The sequence below is a fragment of the Beta vulgaris genome, chromosome 8 (assembly GCF_026745355.1).
Source record: "Beta vulgaris subsp. vulgaris cultivar EL10 chromosome 8, EL10.2, whole genome shotgun sequence".
Taxonomy (NCBI): domain Eukaryota; kingdom Viridiplantae; phylum Streptophyta; class Magnoliopsida; order Caryophyllales; family Amaranthaceae; genus Beta; species Beta vulgaris.
In genome coordinates, this window is record NC_079209.1 from 59,969,340 (window position 1) to 59,990,212 (window position 20,873).

The window sequence follows — 20,873 nt, forward strand, 5'->3', positions numbered from 1 at the left end:
TTTTACCAAATACTCAAATTAAAAAATTAACTAGTAAAATCTTCTAATATAAGTTCAAATCTCTCCTAGCCTCCCATACCCCTTCTTCATCAATTAGGGGCTGCCAGCCTGCCATGGATGTTTTCACCCATGGTAAGCCCCTTTTCCCTTTTTATTTTCAGTTTTTAGTTTATTTTCTTATTTTGTGCAATAAATTAGTCTCTCTTTATGGGGATTTTCTCAAACCCTGTTATGGGGTTTTTAGTTTCTGTTTTGGAAATCTCCTTCTCCCCTATGGGAGTTGTGAGTATGGTTGAAATTCGAGACTCAACATGAAGGTATTGGAATCTCGGATGCGGTCAACCTGACTCGATCAAGATTGTTCTTCCTAAACTATATCAGAATAATAGACTTCCTCATCAATAGCTGCTTGATTCAGCAAATACAAGGGGGTTGTGCTATATTGTTCGATCTGGTTCATTATAGTTTCTTCGAATACGAATTTGATTTAGTCTTGTTTAATTGTATCTTGTTTTACTTTAATACCTATTGTAGATGCCGTTTGGCCTTCAATTAATGAAATTTCTCTTTCAAAAAAAAAAAAAATAAGTTTATTAAACGTGTTATCGTGTTACTTTTATATTCATAAAATAAAAAATTAGGATCTAAACCAACTGCATTACTTGGTATGCAGTTATGTGTTGAATTTAACCAACTCAGCTCAGCTCAGCTCAGCTTGCCTCATGATCAGGTTCAGCTAGAGGTGATCAAGGTGAGAAAATGGGCAGGTTTTGGGCACGTTTATTTGGCCTGCGGTGGGGCAGCACGGTCCCATTTTTTGACCAAAAATTCGGGCCACGAACAAACTAAATTTGGAAAACTAGGCTACATTTTGATCTGATCTGAAAATGGCCCAAAAAACCCGCCAGTCACAGCCCAAAATAAACAGGCTTTGACGCTGTTTTTTGACCCAAACCTTGGCCCGACCTGAACCGTGGCTTTAGTCCGAAATGGGCTACTTTTCTTTGGGCCAAAGTACAGCTCGGCCCATAATCATCTCTAGGTTCAACTGCAAGCCATTGTTCACCTCTATAGCTCTGTCATGAGTAAAGACAATTATAAGGGAGTGTATTTCATGACAAAAAAAAATATAAAAACTACTAGATTTCATTTTTATGGCATATAGACAAAGCATGAATATTGAGCATACGAAAAATTTGTTTTGACATCGCACTTGTCAAAAATAACATTCTTTTTGTTAAACCGTAGCAATATCATTAACCTGCAACAAAAATTAACATTATGCCATCTCTTTTTTTTAGTCTCCGCAATGGCCCTATAATTGGTTTGAGAAGTATTATAATACTGACTAAGGCCGTCTTAGATATTTATGGGGTCCTATTCTATAATGAAAATTGGGCCCTTTCTTTCCCCCTAGTGAGAGAAAAGACCACAAAATTTTTCATAGAGAGTAGAGAGAATCAATACTAAGTGATGAATTGGTTTTATTATTGATAATTATGAAAATGTATTGATGACAATGCTAAAGTTAAAAATATAAAAGGTTAAATTTTTTGTGAAAGAGACTGAGAAAGATGATAGGGGATAGCGTGAATTATGAAGTACGAAGATGAAGATGTTGAGCGTTGCCGTTTATACAAAGCATGATATTTTTCAAATCGGACATTTCAAATAAATTCATCAGTAATTCATCAGCTTTTGGATAAAGTCTCACCCCTTACAAAAGGAATGTCAATCCCCCCTCCCTCTTTACACAAAGGGTTTCAACTTGCCTATCAAGAATAAAAATTGACCTAACATTACAAAATTATATAGAAATGAAGCACAAGTTCTTGGCACTAAGCTTAATTGGCAATGCCTTATGAGAGTTGTACCCAAAATCTAGGATCGGATGCGGTTTACATAGATGAGCTTAGTCACTCTCTAACACATAAAAAAATAGTAAAAAAACCCATTATAAAAATTGACAACAATACTAGAGAATAGCTATACAAGCTAGAATCATGTAACCAAAAGCACGACTGTATACTCTCAATCAGAGTTTAGAACTACAATTCAAAAGCTTCACATCTATCACATACACACACACCTTTAGAGAAGCAAATCGTGGTGCTGATTATTTATGTACAGAGGCTACCTCGTCCAACAGGCCACTCAAGAAATCGATACAACGACAACTCAACCATCCAACAATTAGTTTCTTTAGATAAGTTAGGCAGCTTTCTTGAGAGAAGGATCTCCCAACTCTTTCCTTGTACCAAAGAAAAAAAGAAGGGAAAAGAAGTATCGTCCAAATTCCAAAGATTTTATACTTCCTCCATTTCATTTTAAATGTAACAAAGGGGTATTATTTGTGAGATATAAAATACTTTTTTGTTGCATTTAAAACGAAACGGAGGAAGTATGAAATTTATTGCAAGTAGGGTCAGAATTTCTATGTTTTAATCACCAAACCAAGTATCCAGCACTATAATTCCCAACTGCCACAAACTTACACAAGTCAAAAAATAAAGAATGGCGTCGCCCGGGTTCGAACCGGAGACCTTCAGTGTGTAAGACTGACGTGATAACCAACTACACCACGACACCTTTGTATTAATCTGATTATGATAAATCATAAGATTATGATAGAGAGTCATTACCTGAGTTAGACAATCAGACTGCTAAACTTCTCCGTTAGATCTGTTCAGTACCAAAAGTCAACCTTCACATGTTCTCCACTGCAAGTTTTATCAAAGACAAGTTTTATCAGAAACAGCATCAGTCTTGGTGCAACTCAGTTATGAGAACTTCAAATTCCGCAACGCGGTGGCAGAGGCAGCTCAAAATCTTACCAATTGTTGAGAAATTATATAAGAAAGCCAATCACCTGAGTCAGGAACCATAAGAAAGGACTAAAAAATCGATTGCAATTGACTAGTTTGATTCGATTTTTATTCGGAACTTAACTAGTCATATATAGCACATAACCTGTGAAGTAAAGGAAATAAGGGGATCTAAAATCTAATACAAGGAATTTTGACTGAGAACTTGGAGTTTTACCCAGAAGGAAACTACCAAAATGCTGCAACTTGAGGGTGATCAGAACAGAAGCTCTACCACTGAACCCCCACTTGATTCACATGGAACTAGTTTGATTGATGTTGAACATTTGGTTGCGGAAAAGCATATTAAGTATTTGTAAAAGCTACTTACAGCAGTAAAACTAAACTTACATTTGTGGGCCTTGTGGCAGCTACTCACAACAAAATAAACCAACACAACAAAGACAAAAAGTAATAGGTGTAACTAAGGCAACCATGCAGCCCTGATGCTTCAAAGATCAAAACTCTTAGTAACTCTAGCATGATCCGAAGAAAAAACTTCTAGTCATCAGCCAGCACAAATAAGCGGAAAAACAAATTTATGTTTATACCTTACTGAGGAATTGAAGGCATAAACGATGTATCAATGACAAAGCATGATACATCAAAACAGAACCAGACAACTTTACCAGAAGAAAAACAACGAGAAAAAGGTAATTCTTATTAACTAATTAGTAGTGTATGGTAGATTGGCATAAGTTAGATTTCCTGTGCAGTAATTCTACATCGTATGACTATGACCAAGTAGCTCCTTGATCACATGGCAGGCAAAAAAAAAACAAAAAAGGAACGATTAGGTAGTTTACTTCAGGAGACAGCCTTCTAATCCACTTCATATCTATGCCAAGGTTGGCTTATAGCATGACAAATAGATGTGCTATGTTCAAAAGACGATGTTGGGAGAACCACAAAATGACACTACAGAAGTACAGATCAGCACCTGATCTATAAATCTTATGAAGTTTTAAAGCAGGAGACAGCAGTAAAATTATATCCTATGCTCCTGCTGGATGATGTAGGATAGTTCATCTTCATCCCTGGTGTCAGATAACTTGTCTACTCCAGCTGCAAACTGAATAGATGGATGAGAATCGATGCCAACCAGACTTGCATGGAGAAAAATCTGATAACAATTAGAGAGGAAAAAAACCACCACCATTTTGTCTAGAATGTGCAGCAGCTGACAAAGGTCAAGGTGTAAACAAAAATCAGACAGAATGAAAAGGCCATAGATGAGTGGATAGAGTCCTGAGGTTTTTCTGCAGCTCAGGAACAAAGTACAGTCCTCTGCTCTACGGCCTCCACCAACTCAGCTAAGGCCAATCTTAGTAATAACTAATAAGGCACAGAAATTCCATCATACTCTTGAATTTCACAAGGAGATTATGTTCTACCTGCTTCAGAGCACAGACATCTACAGCCAAAGGCTTACGGGTAAAGTCCGAAAAAGCATGCTAAAGAGCAAGGCGGAAAAAAAAGAGAAGAGACAAAAATCCGACCTGCCGGATTCGAACCAGCGACCTAAGGATTACCTGTGTGTCATTGACCAACTACAGTCCTCCGCTCTACCAACTGAGCTAAGGTCGGCTTGTGTTCAATGGCTGCAGAAAAAGTCAAAGAACTAATTGTTCCAACAATATTCCAATAGGTTGGAAAGTTAGAATGGAAAGTTTTATCCTTGTATTGATTCAAGTATGCTAATAATATGTTAAGAAAAAGCCCAGAGATGTCAGAGAGGAGAACAATCATGCCTAGAGTTAAGATTAAAGAAATCAGGGGTTAGCTGAATCAGTAACCTAAAAGTTATCTCTTTGACCAAGCATAGTCCTCCACTCTACCAACTGAGCTAAAGTTGGACATATCAAGACTTAAACCACAGCAATCAAGTGTTTGCCATCCCCATAAAAATTTAAATTTTAACCAGAACCTTTGAGGAAATGTAGATAACATCCGCCTTCATAGATGAGACACAAAGCAAGATATGAAGTATGAAATATCACACCTTCAATATATTGTTTTACTTTGTCATATCATCTCTTTTGAGATCATCATAAAAGTAAGACAGCTGATAGTAAAATTCAATTTTTATAGTTCTCACGTTTGTAATACCAAAATAATCCACCAAGTCAATTCTCATAATGGACATCAAAGAAATTTACAGCTAAAGTATAAACTGGATTTGGGGGGAGGATCAGTCGTAAGGCAAAAGGAAATTGACATAAAGGTTCTACGTTGGCAAGTACAATCTTGCACTCTAGCAAGCAAGGCTTGTCTCTTTGCTGTCCTTTAGCTCAAAAATCTATGGACACGTGACGGACTTTATTTCCCAGCAGGACTTTTGGCAGATGATAAATATCAGAGCTCGCACAAAAATATCCTACCTGTAATAGACAGCTCTAGTTGATAACAGAAACACATTCCTAGGCAGGTATTAAATTGTAAGGTCAATGACATTGAAAAAAACATGGGGATGAAAGATCTCTTGTAGCTCAGTAGGCTAGAGCATTGTTTAGTAAGCGGGAGGTCTTGCATTTGACTCTCAACATGAGCATTAAGTATTTATTTTTAAAATTAATTCCAAACAGTCTGCAAAATTCAAACTTCTCACAGCACATGATTGCTGACAGCTTAGCTAAAAGTGGTATTCAGGGACCACCAGCTAAATTATGCAAGTGCTCTCGTAGCTCAGTTGGTTAGAGCACCCGTTTAGTAAGCGGGAGGTCTTGAGTTCGACTCTCAACGAGAGCATTTTTTTAGATTAAACTTATTCCAAACAGTCTGCAAAAGTCACACTTCTTAGTTCTCACAGCAGAATATTGCTAACAGCCTATCTAAAACTGAATTCAGAGACCTCCACCATAAGCAAATTTGATTGTAGAATCCAATAGAAAATCATAGCACGATAAATCAAGAAGATGAACATCAATACTAAACACCCTTTGTTTGTTTTTCTTTTTATCTAAATGATAGGCACTCAAAGCATCTATTTTTGTTTAAAATGCAATATAAAAACTGCGATACTGTAGGTCTATGGTCTACGACTCCTAAAGTCATAGGCAGAGTATTTGCATAAATCATCAAATTTCATATCAGAATCCAAAACCACGCATCCTTTGAAGCCAGAGAAACTAGAAGGAAGAAATAACCAACTCAGCTAAGGCCAATCCTAATAGTAAGGCATAGAACTTCCACCATATTCTCGTACTCTTGCATTTCACTGGGAGATTATGTTCTACTGGCTTCAGAGTTCAAACAATACAATCAAATGCTTATGAGTAAAGTCTACAAAAGCAAGTTAGAGAGTAAGATAAAAATGAAGAGACAAAAATCCGACCTGCCGGATTCGAACCAGCGACCTAAGGATTACCTGTGGGTCATTGACCAACTACAGTCCTCCGCTCTACCAACTGAGCTAAGGTCGGCTTGTGTAAAATGGCTGCAAAAAGTACTATATGTTCCAACACTATACCATTTGGTTGGAAAGCATTATCCTTGTATTAGTTCAGTTCTGCTAACAATAAGATATAACTAAAGCCCAAAGATGTCAGAGAGGAAAACAATCATGCCTAGAAGTGAGATAAAAGAAATCAGGGGTAAGTTTGCAACCTAAAGATTATCTCTTTGACCAACTATAGGCCTCCACTCTACTGGATAAGCTAACTAGCTAAGGTAGGATCATGGACACTTCACAACCCACAACAATCAAGTGTTTGCTAGCCCTGTAAAAAATCCAAACAAGTTCCGGTGAGGAAATGTAGACAATTTTAGTAATTTTAGATGAGACACAAAGGACGGATCATCATAGATTTAAAACAGCTGGTAGTACATCTTCGAATTTATTAGGCCTCTTAGCTTGCTGTTAATACCAAAATAATCCACCAAGTAATTTCTCATTATGAATTAGAAGAATTCTGGTTAAAATATAAACAGGATTGGGGGAGGGGGTTAGTAGTAAGGAAATCGGAAATTTTGTCCTCCCAAATTTCAATCTGTGACCAAGGGATCAACGATGGCCTAATACAATCTTGCACACTACCAAGCAAGAGTTGCCTCTTTGCTACCCTACCGAAGAAACTAAAGATTCAAGACTGAATTTTATTTTCCATTAGGATTCTTCGTGACAGAAAAAAAAAATTCAGAAATCATGCAAGGCAAACAAAATCATCGCAATAGACCAATCTAGCTGATAACAGGAACACATTCCTAGGTCGGTATTGTAACAAGAAAGTTGAAAGGTCAATGACATTGGAATACAAAGGGATGAAAGAGCTCTCGTAGCTCAGTTGGTTAGAGCACCCGTTTAGCAAGCGGGAGGTCCTGATTTGACTCTCAACGAGAGCATTTAATTGTAATTTACCCTTATTCCCAAGCACTCTACAAAAGTCAAACTTCTGACAGCAAAAAATAGCTAACAGCTTGGAGAAAGTGGAATTTAGAGACCTCTAGCTAAATAATGCAAGTGCTCTCGTAGCTCAGTTGGTTAGAGCACCCGTTTAGTAAGCGGGAGGTCTTGAGTTCGACTCTCAACGAGAGCATTTTATTTTTCAAACATATATTGCAAAGATCACACTTCTCACAGCACAAAATTGCTCAGTCTATCCAAAAGTGTTTTTTAGAGACCTCCAAATAGAGTACGTAAGTGCTCTCGTAGCTCAGTTGGTTAGAGCACCCGTTTAGTAAGCGGAAGGTCTTGAGTTCGACTCTCAACGAGAGCATACTTTTATTTTTAAACTAATCTCTAATCAGCCTGCAAAATTCAAAATTCTTATAGCACTAGATTACTGATATCTTAGCTAAAAGTGGTATTCAGAGACCTTTAGCTAAATATGGTGCTCAAACTGACTAAAACGAGAGGCAACAAATGCATCAAGAAAGCATTGAATACAGTATCTTGATGGAACCGAAGCAACCATATCAACAACATAGAGAACAATAGAACATTGAAGATTGACAAATTCAAAATCTTTTACATTTTTCTTTGAACGATGTTTTGATTATTGTATAGTTCCATGTAAAAGCCCACAGTCAAGCATTACCAGAAAGCAAGACATATCCGACCTGCCAGATTCAAACCAGCAACCTGAGCATTAACTAAGGTCGGTTCTTGCACAGTGGATGTTACAGTTCACTAAGCGTTAAACCTTTATTTTACCATGGAGAGGGAAGATGATGAATGGATATATTCACTAGTAAGACACCAAATGATCTCAACTTAGAGGTTAAGGTTGGTGATGTCAATGTCAGGGCACTCAATCTCCATATGCTACCGTTGATCCGTTCTACTCAATACCGAGCCAAAGACAAAAAAAAAAAAAAAAAAAAAAAAGATTCTTGTAAAATGCTAACATGTACCATTCAAATTCATTCTCAACATCTCCAAAAACAAACAACAAATCACAAACACAAGAGTTCGCTTCAACCTGCATACTCATCACTCAACATAAACTCAAGCTAGCCATTATTCTGCTTCAAGTATCCATTATCCAATCCAAATAATGATCATTTTAAGAAGGGAAAAAAACAATATAATCCGCATATCAGAGCAACATGCATTCTATAAAGGCGAAAACACGAATATCCAACTAGTCGAATTCGAGCCGAGCGCAACCTAACAATTAATCTGCTGGTTAACTACAGTCATCCTTTCTATTACAGCTCAAAACACAACTTAATCACAAAACACAGCTATGTAAAATTAGGGTTTCCAAAAACCAAAAAAATCTCACAAAAACAAATAGTGAAGCTACAATATGCTATTGAATATATTATATATATACACTGTCAGCCTAATTCAAGGAATAATATAATCTTACCATCAAATTTTCATATGAATATTACAATTCCAACCGAATTTCTCGCCGATAAATCAGGAAAATAATAATAACAAAAATTCAAACAATAATATATGACTATGAAATTGCAGAAATTGAAGAAAAAAAATAATAAAGAATTAGAAATTACCGTCGAAATTGAGATTTTCGGCGACGGAACCCTAATTGAATTGAAAATAAATTGCAGAAATTGAAGAAAAATAATAATAAAGAATTAGAAATTACCGTCAAAATTGAGATTTTCGGCGACGAAACCCTAATTGAATTGAAAATGAGAAATCTCGTGAATTTCGAAAATAATATAGCGAAAAAAAGTGGGGAAAAAAAATCCGACCTGCCGGAATCGAACCAGCGACCTAAAGATTATCTGCATCACAACTACAGTCTTCCGCTCTGCCAACTGAGCTAAGGTCGGTTGTTATATTATTAATATGTAAAACAAAAAAAGTATGATTTTGTTTGAGAAAAATAGGGGTGAAAAGTTGAAAACTAAAAAGTCCGACCTGCCGGAATCGAACCAGCGACCTAAAGATTATCTGCATAAGCAACTACAGTCTTCCGCTCTGCCAACTGAGCTAAGGTCGGGATTTAATTAATTTTACGCTAGTAGAGTTGACTTAAAAACTAAATACTCTCTACATCTTTTGATGGTTTTTTTTTTTTTGGTAAGAGAAGTGAGTTGAAGTGAATTAAAATTGCGAGAAAAAATTAGTTGAACTAAAATAAAACTATATCTGAAAGAATAGAAACTTAACTAAAGTTTAATTGAAATTTAGGATTGATGTGACCCAATTAGGATATTTGGACTAATCAGATTCAATTACTAATATTTTAGTTCAAATATGTTCGATTTGTATGAATTTAGGTAAAGAGAGGATACCTTGAACATTAAAAAAACTAATATGAACCCGGTGCACACTAATTAGTGTGCACCCGATCCATATCACGTGAGTTTATGATAATGTATATTGATATGATATAGTGTATGTCAAAATGATATAGTGTATGTTAAAATGATATAGTGTATGTTACAGTGATATATGTATGTTAAAATGATATAGTGTATATTAAAATGATATAGTGTATGTTACAGTGATATAGTGTATGTTAAAGTGATATAGTGTATGTTATAATGATATAGTGTATGTTAAAGTGATATAGTGTATGTTAAAGTGATATAGTGTGTGTTAAAATGATATAGTGTATGTTAAAGTGATATAGTTTGTGTTAAAGTGATATAGGGTGTGTTAATGTGATATAATGTATGTTATAATGATATAGTGTATGTCAAAATGATATAGTGTATGTTAAAGTGATATAACAGATCACGTGCTTGGACCTGGTCCACACTATTTTTAGTGTGAACCGAGTCCACGCAAGTCGGATTGCTTAAACATATCGTATATATAAGTTTCCCAGAGTAGTGTCTCTTTTGGCATGTGGCTTTTGCATTTTTTGTGTAGTAAATCTTTCATTTTGTCATTTATTTAAATTATTTCTAACGGATTTACTCATATTTTTGTCATCTAAGTGGTTCACCAACAACCGTCAAGCGTCATCATACTATTATATAAAGTTAGAAAAAATCAACCATTTGTATTTTAGCAAATACATCTGCCACATGTCAATCACTTCAATTGTTTTCCACGTGTCAGGGAGCTAGAAAAGTTGCCACATGTCGGTGTGTGCAGTAAAGAGATATATGCAATCAGTTCCTTGATTTGGGTAATATGCCAATAACTTGCTATATTGATGTCAGAGAAGAAGTTCCTGCTTTGGTTGAATTCAATCAAAAATACCACTTTCATTTGAATTAAGAAGTGATACGCTTATTCGATTAAAACTAGTTATTAGGCCCGGGCTATGCCCCGGGTAAGAAAAAATCATTTGTTAATATAATACTTTATAATAAGAACACTAAATACAGCTTAGCATAGTGGTTAAAACTTTAGTATATATACTTGAGGTCTCAGAATCAAACCCTATACTATACAATTTCTTTAAGAATTGATACGCTTATTCAATTCTTTCTTGTGAGACCTTACTTCAATTCGATGAGGAGAATGGGAATAAGGAGGCGGTACAGGAGCTTGACCATTTCACGTGAGCGACATTATCAACAATATTATACAATCAAAAACAAAAAACAACATGATTGCTAAATACAACCTCACTTTACTAATACAACTCTACAAAAAGTCTAGACAAAACAACAAATGAAAGGTTTCTAATGACGTTTACTAACAGAATAACCAAAATCGGTACAATGAGCCTTATTCCGAGTGCATACTGCATAGCCCTCATCTTATTACCACCACCATCATAAGACTAAATTACCATCCAAAGAGCAAAATTGTACTTATAATTAAATTCTGAGGTCAACGTTGACTATTTATCTTGCTATCTTATCCTTATGTGACAATCCCATGACATTGTATAAGTTGACTATTTATCTTGCTATCTTATCCTTATGTGACAATCCCATGACATTGTATAAGTAATACTTCCTCTGTTTTATAATAAGTGAAACACTATTCTATTTTATGTGCGAAGTTTTTTAGAGATGTACTTCACTCATGTTAGAACGGAGGAAGTACTAATTTTCATTAACATGACAAAACCTCCTGAATAGTGCCGATCTTGTAAAAGTCGATTCAACTTGGTAAACATACTTGCAAACAAAAATTGTCTTAGCATCGATTTCGAAAAAATGCAATAAGATGAGCACAACTGCACAATTACACAGTCCTCATGTTTAGTAGCTAAAATTGACTGGAATTTGGGAGTTGAAATCTTGAACATTGCCTATTAATGCAAAGGAAACAAAGAGAGATGCATGTGCATGAATAGGTTGCACATACGACGACACTAACAAGTAACAACCCACAGGTTACTCCCTGACAATCAAATACTATAGCCTTAACAATTGAGATACTCAAATCAAGGTCAGAAACTAAGTAAAAGTGGCACCAAAAACACTTCCACAGCTTCACAAAATTCCTAGGACTGAGAGAATATTTACAAAAGCTACAAATATTCCTTACCAATATTTATGTCTTTTGTATAACAGTCGCAGAATGCCTCCAATTCCTAGAAAAAGCTTTATAAACCAATCCTCGACAATATTAGGTGACAACAAAAAGAACGAAATCCGATTTCAACAATTTAACTAAATATGCCGTAACTAAAGAAGGTAAAGAAAGATTTCCATTCAGACGCCAAGGTCCACAAACAAAACAATACAATGCATATGGCATTAAGTGGATTCTAGTTTTTTCATCGAAGCATGTAGTTCTCCTATCTTAAATTTATCCTTGTACTACAAGATATTAGGAGTTCCTCTCGTGGGGAAGGTTTCCTAATTCCTCCTTTTTTCCTTACCGTTATAAATGATGTCAGTCCACTATAGTGCTTCCATCAGACCACTTGGTAATTTTCTGTGTAGAGCTGGATTCTCTGGGTAAATTTTGTAGGAGATCCACCTCTTAGAGGCAAGATGTTGACAACCTGCATAGGTCGCAACAAAGATGGAAAAAAAAGAGAAACAAAATGCAAACAAAAACTAAAGAGGGACAGAATTTGGGACAGATAATCGACAAGAAACCTGTGTCGATATTACGCTGCCCATCAAGATGCAAAGGAAACTATACTTACAGTCTTACAGACAGTGCCAGAAAGTCATCTAATTTCCTAATCCAGCATTGTGGAGTTTGAAAAGGAAAGCAACTAATATAGCAAATCGATATAAATATTGGGAATTCGTAAACTATATATCAAGATTGTGATAATTTACATACCTTTAGGTCACTGAATGTATTTGTGGCAGTGAATCGCACAGAAATGGGGAAGAAGGCTGATGACTCAGCAGCAGGTACAACAAACTCCAGAGCCCCACTGCAACATTAAGAAAGATGTTATAAGTTATAACCTAGGATTGAAGATGCCTACTAAAATCCTGTTCATCTTTCCTTCTACCAAACAAAATTTTCAATTGCAAAAAATCTTTCAGTTGAGAAAGAAACAGCTGATACTCGTAAGATTCTTACCTGCGATTAGAGTCGTCAATCAGAACAAGGGACCATTCCAAAACAGAATTCCTGGGATCATACCTGCCAATTAAATACCCACAAACATGATTTTCTAGTACTGTAAACACAAGATAGACCCCCACAAGATGATTAAATGTAGAGCAACATTATGGTTGAACCACAGAAGGATAAAGAGATCAACTAAAATACTAATTATTTCAGTTTCTTTTACAGAGTAGAGCACAAGATCAAAACACTGTTTGCAATAAGCACCAACTCAAGCAGAGAGCCAATTCATGCCATAATAGGACAGGACTCTCACTTTGGAAGTTGATCTCATGCTTGACATGTTTCACAAAGCTTTAGAAAATGTAGAATACTAAGATTAATCACTTTTACTCACTTCCAGTCCCCCTCGATTTGTGTTACATTTGGAGCCTCTCTAAGAGCAGGGAGGGGTACAGAGACAACAACATTTTGTAGATCAAACATTGACGAAGCTTCGTACTCAATGCTGACGTAGGTGTCGCTTCCAGAGACAGAAGGCCAACAATTGACTGCGAAATAAAAGAAATTATGAGAAGATGATATGTAAGAAATTAAAAACCCAACAATCAGCATTAGACACATATAAAGTATGCAAAGCTTTACACTCACTTGTCAATGGAACAACTGATTCATCTGTGCTCTGCATTCGCCATCTTAGAAGCCCAACACCATCTCCTTGGCCACTGGGAAAAGGCCTGTTAGGATCTTTTAGACCCAATATACTTTCATTTGAATACAACTCCTTGTTGATGTTAGGATGCGTTTTGAACAATACACTAGGATTACCACCAGACTCAACCTGCACGTTACATAGCGACAAACAATTAGTAACAAAGTGCATGGGCGCCAGCATAGAAAATTGAAAGCTGATGAGACACATGCCCTGCTGATAAAAACATATAAACCCAAAAACATGTTGCCTATTCCTGTTAATATATCACAAGAATTGTTGAGATCACATTTCCCTTCTCAATAAAGTTGTGGAAGTGATCAAATTTCACAGCAAAGCAGCTTTCAGGAAATGGCATGATATAATGATCCCATCAAAATAGTCGGATACAGGGAAAAAATGACATCAAGGGTAGGTTAAGGAGGCCACCATGTAGCAAAAACTAGGTGCGGGTGTGCAGCAATAAGTACCTGAACTTGGACATAAGCATCCTTCTCCTCAAGTATCTGAAGTGACAAAGTCCCTTGAACGTCGAAGTTACTAAGACCGCCTTCTCGTTTGAGCGTCACATTGAGCTTCTCCTCCACAGTCAATGTTAGGGGATCGGTTAGTGGTGGAGCAGCAGCTTTAGACTTGCTTAAAGTTGGTGGGACATCCTCTACAATCATTTCACCTTCTGCTTTCAAGGATTCCAAGAATTTGTTTGTCCCTTGTGTTTTACCAAGCTTCATGCCAAGACCCTTAGACGGAGCACTGACAGCTGAAGCTGGACGAGCTGATGTGACAACCAAACAAAGACAATCAGCATGGTAGAACCAGTCACTGTTTTACTAAGAATAATATATCAATTGCAAAGAATGCAGAAAGCACAGGTAGTCTAAGTGATGACTAGCAAAGTTGTCATAAAGACATGATCAGGAGTTAAGCTGCTATTAAATTAGGATAGGCATCTGATTTGATGGAGACACAAGGACAACAATTTTAAGACCCCAAAAATAAATAAAAGCTGACGTGTGCATTGGGGACAAAACTTAAAAAGGACTACTTGACCTAATTTCTTCCACCTACCTCACTAATCCCCTAGATAAAGAGAATAGAAAACCAAAGAAAACGTACTATCTAGAGTCAGACGACAGGAGAGCAAACATTGGTGACAAGAAACAATGGCCTCGCAACGACATTTGATGGAAATGTGACTAACTTCGCGCTTAACTACCAGATGAAACTCCCAATGTTAAATAACTAGATTCCACATTAGGTGAGAGATCTAGAGTTCAACCATCTAAATTTTATAACCGGTAATTCCCTTGATTCTGGTGGGTTTGATGGCTTTCAAACTTCTAGCTGTGGGAGAAAGTTTACTTTGAAGGACTGGGTATGCTGATCTGAGCGTTCCAGGGAGCAAATTGGTGCACCTCAATCTGGTACGAGAGAATAGAAACATCGTTCACCAAAAGGGGGGAGCACATTGGGTAACGCTGGTATGGGACAATTCGCGTGCATCTAACCGCAAGAAATTTACAACATATCCTATCATCCTGGCAAAATTTCAATCAACATCAACATTACCCCAATACCCCTAAAGAAGCTCGTATAGGGTCAAAATTCACAGCTTTATCTCCTGGCTAGATTTTAATGTCAAAAGATAGATTACGTGAACCAGTAAGTAAAGCAAAGAACATACCTTTCGACTTGCTTGGGAAGGAATCCAGATTAGTCGACATCCCAAATCCAGAATCATTACCAAAACCACTGGTGCTGCTAGATATGCTCATGTCACCAAAGGTACTTTCAAGTCTTTCAGATCCCATTGACGACATGTATCCACCTTTATCAGCCCTATTCTTTTCCATCTGCCAAAGTTGAATATTATTGTTAGGAAATGAAGACGGCATAGAGGCAGGAATGGAGGCAAAGCAAGAAAAATACCTTGTTTTTCTCAATTTCACCAGCTTTGCGTTTCATGATATCCTTGGTTTCATTGATTTTGCTTGCTATCACCAGCTTGTGCAATTTCTCCTCATGACTTTCCATCTCACAATACTGCTTTACCTGTGCAACAGTGACATTTTCCTTGTGCCCGAGAGAAATAATTTCATCAAAGGCAAAAATGAGCTCGAACGATGCTCTACATATTCCTTCTTCATCCAAAGAAAAAGCATATTCTGGTACCTTTGTATGCTTAAGGAATGACATTAATCAGAAAATGAATTCTCATTCAGCAACAAGACAAGGTACTTTAAAAAGAGCAAATAAACACACCAAGAATAAACAACATCAGTATTCAGTAGTATGTACACGCGCATACAAGATGATCGGGACAAACTTCCAATGCCTCAAACATATAATTAAATAAGAGAATGGAAGTGTGAGTGACAAAACAGATCCAAAATTCCAAATAATTTAATCTCACATGTTTCATGCCACAAAATATAATCAGAAAAATGTAACTGAAAGAGAATAAGCATCCTGAATTCCATTATGTAGGCACACTTTGTTTGAAGAAAAAAGATACTATAAGATAGCACATGAAAGGGTAAATAAAATACTGACGTGTCTTCGACTTTGATCATCTCACTTTGAATGACTTTTGTTCATAATTCAGTCAGCAAAAGTCGGAGTAAAATTCAAATTAAGAAGATAATTTTTCTGCAACCAAGATGATCTAATCCGTGAAATGACAAACAAAGGATACTAGCTTAGAAAGCATCCTTAGAGTTTCCAAGTCTTCCAAAATATTACTCTGCTTGTTTGTAACAACAAGCAGATACAGAGCTTCAATCGGCTGGTAAACATATCGGACATTTTCAGTCTCCACATACGTATGCTGCTTTCCTATTCCAACCAACTTGGGAAATGCAGCAAGAAGGCTTTCAATTCTTGTGCGGGACATGCCCACAAATTGCCTGGACACAAGAGCTGCATAGAAGTTTGTATAAGAAATAAGAAGTAATGCCACCATGACAAAACTCAACTGTAAAGTACAGAAAAACATTTTCATCAGATTATCTAAGATTTCACTGCAATTAGTAATGCACACGACATACATCAACTAAAAAACTAATTTTACTTACTAGGATAACTTCAATAGGCAAAAATTAGACACTGAAAAACCATAAGCATATTTTTAGCTAAAATTCAACTCTACATCAAGCATCCAAAATGAAATTCATCCCAACCTGCTTATCAATAGTTTGACTAATATACAACATGATGCAGAAACTTTGTAAACTACAAAAGATCTACGGATACTGCATAGATCATAGTTCTTGAAAATTACGGCAAAGAGTGATGATGTACATAACTAAGATGGTGTTTGGTCCTGGAATCAAGAAAAGGTAACGCAATTGAAACCCCAGCTTCCCCTAGTGGTTGCTTGGTTGGCCTTTTTTTGGATTCCCTTTCCACTTTTATCTTTTTGGAGTTTCCCGAAACCCCTCCAACATAAATTCCCACCCCATCCAAGGACTTGAATCCTTCGCTTTTTATTTCCCTATTCCCCTCCCCTCTACTCCACAGCCTCACAACACCCTGAAAACAGCCCCTAACACAGCCACCATCAGGCTGAACCACCCAAAATTTGGAGCCCCCCTCCCAAAATCCTGACCATCTCTCGCAAGGACCTCCACCTGTCCTCCAACATTCTCATGCCTTTATCTCCGACTAAAACCTCCATTTGTTCTTTAACCCCATGGAAGAATTCCCAACAAGAGAAAAAGTGGAGCCAAAAGAGAGAGGGAGGGTGGTCTACCAAAGGAGGGACGACTCCATCAATATACTCCCCTTTTACCGAATAAAAAGAAACATCAAACCCCCCCCCCCCCACACACACACTTTCAATGACTAATGGATTTCAAACCAACAACCATGGCATTAACTACTATAGTCTATAGGCTTTGTTTTTGTGCCTTTTGTTTACTCTTCCTACCCTTTAGTTTCAAGTATCAATTACTCAAGTTTTACAATTCACGGGTTATTGCCTTTGATTTGGATTCTTCCCTTTGTTCACTTTTAAATTGTTTTTTCTCGAGCATGGATCATACTGAAAAAAAGATGAGGACCCAATTTCACTATTACATATTTTCTCTCGTTAGCTTTTGATCATCAACTTACCAAGTTTGGCTTTTAAATATGTGGTGAATAGGTGAAGATAAGGATCAGCAGTGGACTGGTGGCCATTATGGAGAAGGGTAAGTAGCAGTAGCGATGGAATGGCGGTGAGTGTGGTGATGGAATTAGGTGAATGAGAGGAGTGATATCCCTTTCTTAAATTTTCTATAAACCAAACTAGTCCCAAGGGGTTTGACTGAATTCCCCTATTCAAACCAAACACAAAAAATTAGTCTCCTTTCTTGATTATATTCCTCAAATTCCTTTTTCTTGGTTACTTTCCCTTTCTATTGTGTGTACCAAACAGCCGATAAAGTAAAATGTCAGCCCTCCATTAGTATAGTGTTTTTGAGGATCATTTAGTTCAACAAACTAAAATGGAATGGAACGCGGACTGATAGTCTTAACAGAGAGGTACGGACTGGGAACCTGATACCTAGATGTATGTGTTTGGTTCTTACCTGGAATAAATTTTGTTCCATCACCATGATTTGTTTAATTTTTAAATTATTGTGACCATATTTATTTTCTCATTTTATTATCTTATTAGCAGTTAAATATATTATCAGTTCATATATAAGTAATATTAGGTTCTTCCCTAATCTCAAACTGGATGGTAGTGAGCTGTATCATATTCACCTAGAAATACCCCTTATATTATCAATAATTTATCATTTATCAATACTTTATCAACCATCATATCTCAGGATACAACAAATGCAACTTAATTGAACAGAGACAAAATCCTTACCTTTGCCAGATTTACTGATGATAGAAGCTGCAAGAACAACCTATACCATCAAATACCAAGCAATTAGTAGCTAACCCATATTGGAAGTTCAAATAGAAAAAAACTCTAATACTGTTAAGATTAAGTTCCTCACAAGAATGCACCACATGAACCAAGCCATTAATAAGTTCAACGTATTGGAGTCTATAGAAAAGAATCTTCAATACTAAGATAAAATTCCTCAACAAAATGCACCAGATCAACCAACATGCTAGCAAAATCCTGTTTGTAAAAATCATACTAGCACAAGATCTAAGACTCCAATTGCCACAAAATTGATCCAGGCCATGAACAGTTCTCTTCACCAAAATACCATGAATAGATACTTGATTCCATTTTGTTTACATCCACAAAAGTAAAAGAACAACGTAAGCATAAGCAGATGTGAGATATGCCTTTGGCAAACAGGAAGTTACTTTTGTTTTACCCCAATTCTAGTGCATGAGGCCTCCTTAAGTAGGCAAAAGGTAGACGATCTAACTAAGCTGAGTTGGAACAGACACAAATATACAAGCATGTTGTTCTTCAGTAACAACCATCCAATTCAAAGTACTATAAAGTATAAAACAATGTGCTACTAACATAATCAAACACAAATTTTCCATGGTACGACGTTGTCATATGATCCTGATCTTCTCCACATAACATATGTATAGCACTATTACTTATATTTCTCGAACTCTTCATTTTACCTCAAGTACCCACATCGAATCCTCGACATTCCGTCATGGATAAGAACAATTTGACACTTTGTTTTGGGACAAAATCATTAACTTTTTTATCAAATAGCTGAGTGGGACACTTGTACACGTACCAATGTCCGATATGGGTACCAGAGTTTGAGTTACATAGGCTATTACTGGGCCCATAAGACCTTATCAACAATCAGACACTATAGGATGTTGGATAGATCTAATTTGATGCAAAAAATACAATTCATATGCTGTTCAATTACACAAAGCCAAACAATAAGAAATTTCAAATTCAGGAGTAATTCATCATAAATTCTACAGATTCTCATATGCATCATTACCTAGGACCAGTACATATGCTTTCTCAATATACCAAAGAGATAATGCAATTCAGATATGCACGTTGCGCGATATTGGCAGTAAAGAAGCATAGCAAAAGCGAACTGACAGTTAACTTACCATCTTTACACCTCACAAATTCCCACAGCAGAAAGCAGATTGAAAGGGAGACGATTTACGCAAACCACCTGGAATACAATGTTATGAAATTAATAAGACTAACCCAAAAATCTCTGACAAAGATTGAAAACATAGGTTAAAGGAACACAAGACTATGATATTGGCAATGCAGGAAATCTATAACTAGATCACAAAAATTAATAACAAAAGTAACAACATATATCTATTATCATTTCAAAAATACAAAGCAAAATTAACTGATATTAAGAAATAACCAGGCCACTCAAAAAACTTCAAAAAGTGATTTGATGAAACAAACAAGAACAAATGAACAATCACATCAACATATGCGCATGAACAAATTGTAACATAAAAAAAATATTATCATTTGATTCTATGAAACAAACATGAACTAAGAAGTTATACCAAAAATTCGAATAACAAGTTCATAACATGTAAATTAGCCTAAAAACATGAAATAACATGAGATAAGAAAAAAATAAGTTGAATTCATGAAACAAACAATAACAATTGCATGAATAATCACACGAAGTAGATCGAAAAATCGCAAAGAAATGAAATCTCACATGAAAAATCGCAAGAAATGAAATCTCACATGAAAAATTGCAAAAAAAAAATCCGACCTGCCGGAATCGAACCAGCGACCTAAAGATTATCTGCATCACAACTACAGTCTTCCGCTCTGCCAACTGAGCTAAGGTCGGGATTTAATTAAACCTTCTCTACGACTATAATGTACTAATCACCTCCTCAAAACAAGTGACACAATTCTTATCATGCGAGAGTTTTTTGGGAGAATTGTGTCACTTAATTACAATACTTCCTCCATTTTATATTACTTGGCTACTTGCTATACTTCTCAATTCATAGATTTTTAGATAATTTTCGGAGGAGAGAAAGGTAGAGATGAAAAAAAAAAGAGACCCATGTGAGAGGAGAGAGATATAGAGAGTTTATTGCCAAAAAAGGAAGTGTAACAAGTGATGTGAAAATTCCCACAATGAAAAGTGTAACGAGTATTATGAAACGAAGGGAGTAATAAGGATTGAGTAGTTTAGAATTTTTCTTATGGGATAAGTAAACACAAATAAAAAAATTTACTTCAAAATTTCACTATAAGTAATCTAGTTTAAGAGAATAAGAAGACTTGTGAATTGTGATCTAAGTACAGGTCATTAGAACTACGTGTACTAGCATGACAAGAGATATTTGTGACTAGGAATGACAATAAGTCGAGTTAGATCATTTAATATTTATCATACCTCTAACTAGATTTGATTGAGTTGGTTTGAACAAGGATATCACTTAATATTATAAATAGAATTTTACAAATCATGATCTTATGTTATTAATCATGTTG

At 36.1% G+C, this 20,873-nt stretch overlaps 1 protein-coding gene, 1 long non-coding RNA gene and 5 other non-coding genes across 11 annotated transcripts; 3 read left to right on the plus strand and 4 right to left on the minus strand.

Annotated features, from left to right (window-relative positions):
- Positions 1-1,954: 1,954 nt before the first annotated feature.
- On the minus strand, positions 1,955-9,274 carry LOC109135828 (uncharacterized). Its single transcript, XR_002040757.3, has 2 exons — positions 8,921-9,274; positions 1,955-3,936 (listed from the first exon to the last, which is right to left on the minus strand). It is a non-coding gene; the product is annotated as an uncharacterized LOC109135828 (long non-coding RNA).
- Positions 2,516-2,589, minus strand: TRNAV-UAC (transfer RNA valine (anticodon UAC)). Its single transcript has one exon. It is a non-coding gene; the product is annotated as a tRNA-Val (tRNA).
- Positions 4,358-4,451, minus strand: TRNAY-GUA (transfer RNA tyrosine (anticodon GUA)). The gene is made up of 2 exons: positions 4,415-4,451; positions 4,358-4,393 (listed from the first exon to the last, which is right to left on the minus strand). It is a non-coding gene; the product is annotated as a tRNA-Tyr (tRNA).
- TRNAT-AGU (transfer RNA threonine (anticodon AGU)) lies at positions 5,539-5,612 on the plus strand. The gene has a single exon. It is a non-coding gene; the product is annotated as a tRNA-Thr (tRNA).
- On the plus strand, positions 7,326-7,399 carry TRNAT-AGU (transfer RNA threonine (anticodon AGU)). The gene has a single exon. It is a non-coding gene; the product is annotated as a tRNA-Thr (tRNA).
- On the plus strand, positions 7,506-7,579 carry TRNAT-AGU (transfer RNA threonine (anticodon AGU)). The gene has a single exon. It is a non-coding gene; the product is annotated as a tRNA-Thr (tRNA).
- A 2,499-nt stretch (positions 9,275-11,773) lies between the features above and the next one.
- Positions 11,774-20,252, minus strand: LOC104902290 (coatomer subunit delta). Of its 5 annotated transcripts, none has more exons than XM_057391152.1 (12): positions 20,137-20,252; positions 19,493-19,560; positions 18,303-18,342; positions 16,137-16,360; positions 15,371-15,613; positions 15,126-15,294; positions 13,912-14,222; positions 13,381-13,570; positions 13,127-13,280; positions 12,742-12,804; positions 12,493-12,589; positions 11,774-12,202 (listed from the first exon to the last, which is right to left on the minus strand). In XM_057391152.1, the coding sequence occupies exons 2-12, from the start codon at positions 19,493-19,495 to the stop codon at positions 12,113-12,115; spliced, it is 1,584 nt and encodes a 527-aa protein (XP_057247135.1). In that variant the 5' UTR covers positions 19,496-19,560; positions 20,137-20,252; the 3' UTR covers positions 11,774-12,112. The 5 variants fall into 5 exon arrangements, with proteins under 5 accessions (XP_057247135.1, XP_057247134.1, XP_048490675.1 ...); XM_057391151.1 differs by having other exon boundaries at positions 20,080-20,226; XM_048634718.2 differs by having other exon boundaries at positions 13,912-14,216; positions 20,080-20,225.
- Between the last annotated feature and the right edge of the window lie 621 nt (positions 20,253-20,873).

What these genes read in the sequence shown, in the direction of transcription:
- LOC104902290 (XM_057391152.1), bottom strand. An exon ending in CATCAGTAAATCTGGCAAAG is followed by an intron (nt 16,361 to 18,302) that starts GTAAGGATTTTG and finishes ACTTCTATGCAG; the next exon opens with CTCTTGTGTCCAGGCAATTT. An exon ending in ATACATTCAGTGACCTAAAG is followed by an intron (nt 12,203 to 12,492) that starts GTATGTAAATTA and finishes CGACCTATGCAG; the next exon opens with GTTGTCAACATCTTGCCTCT.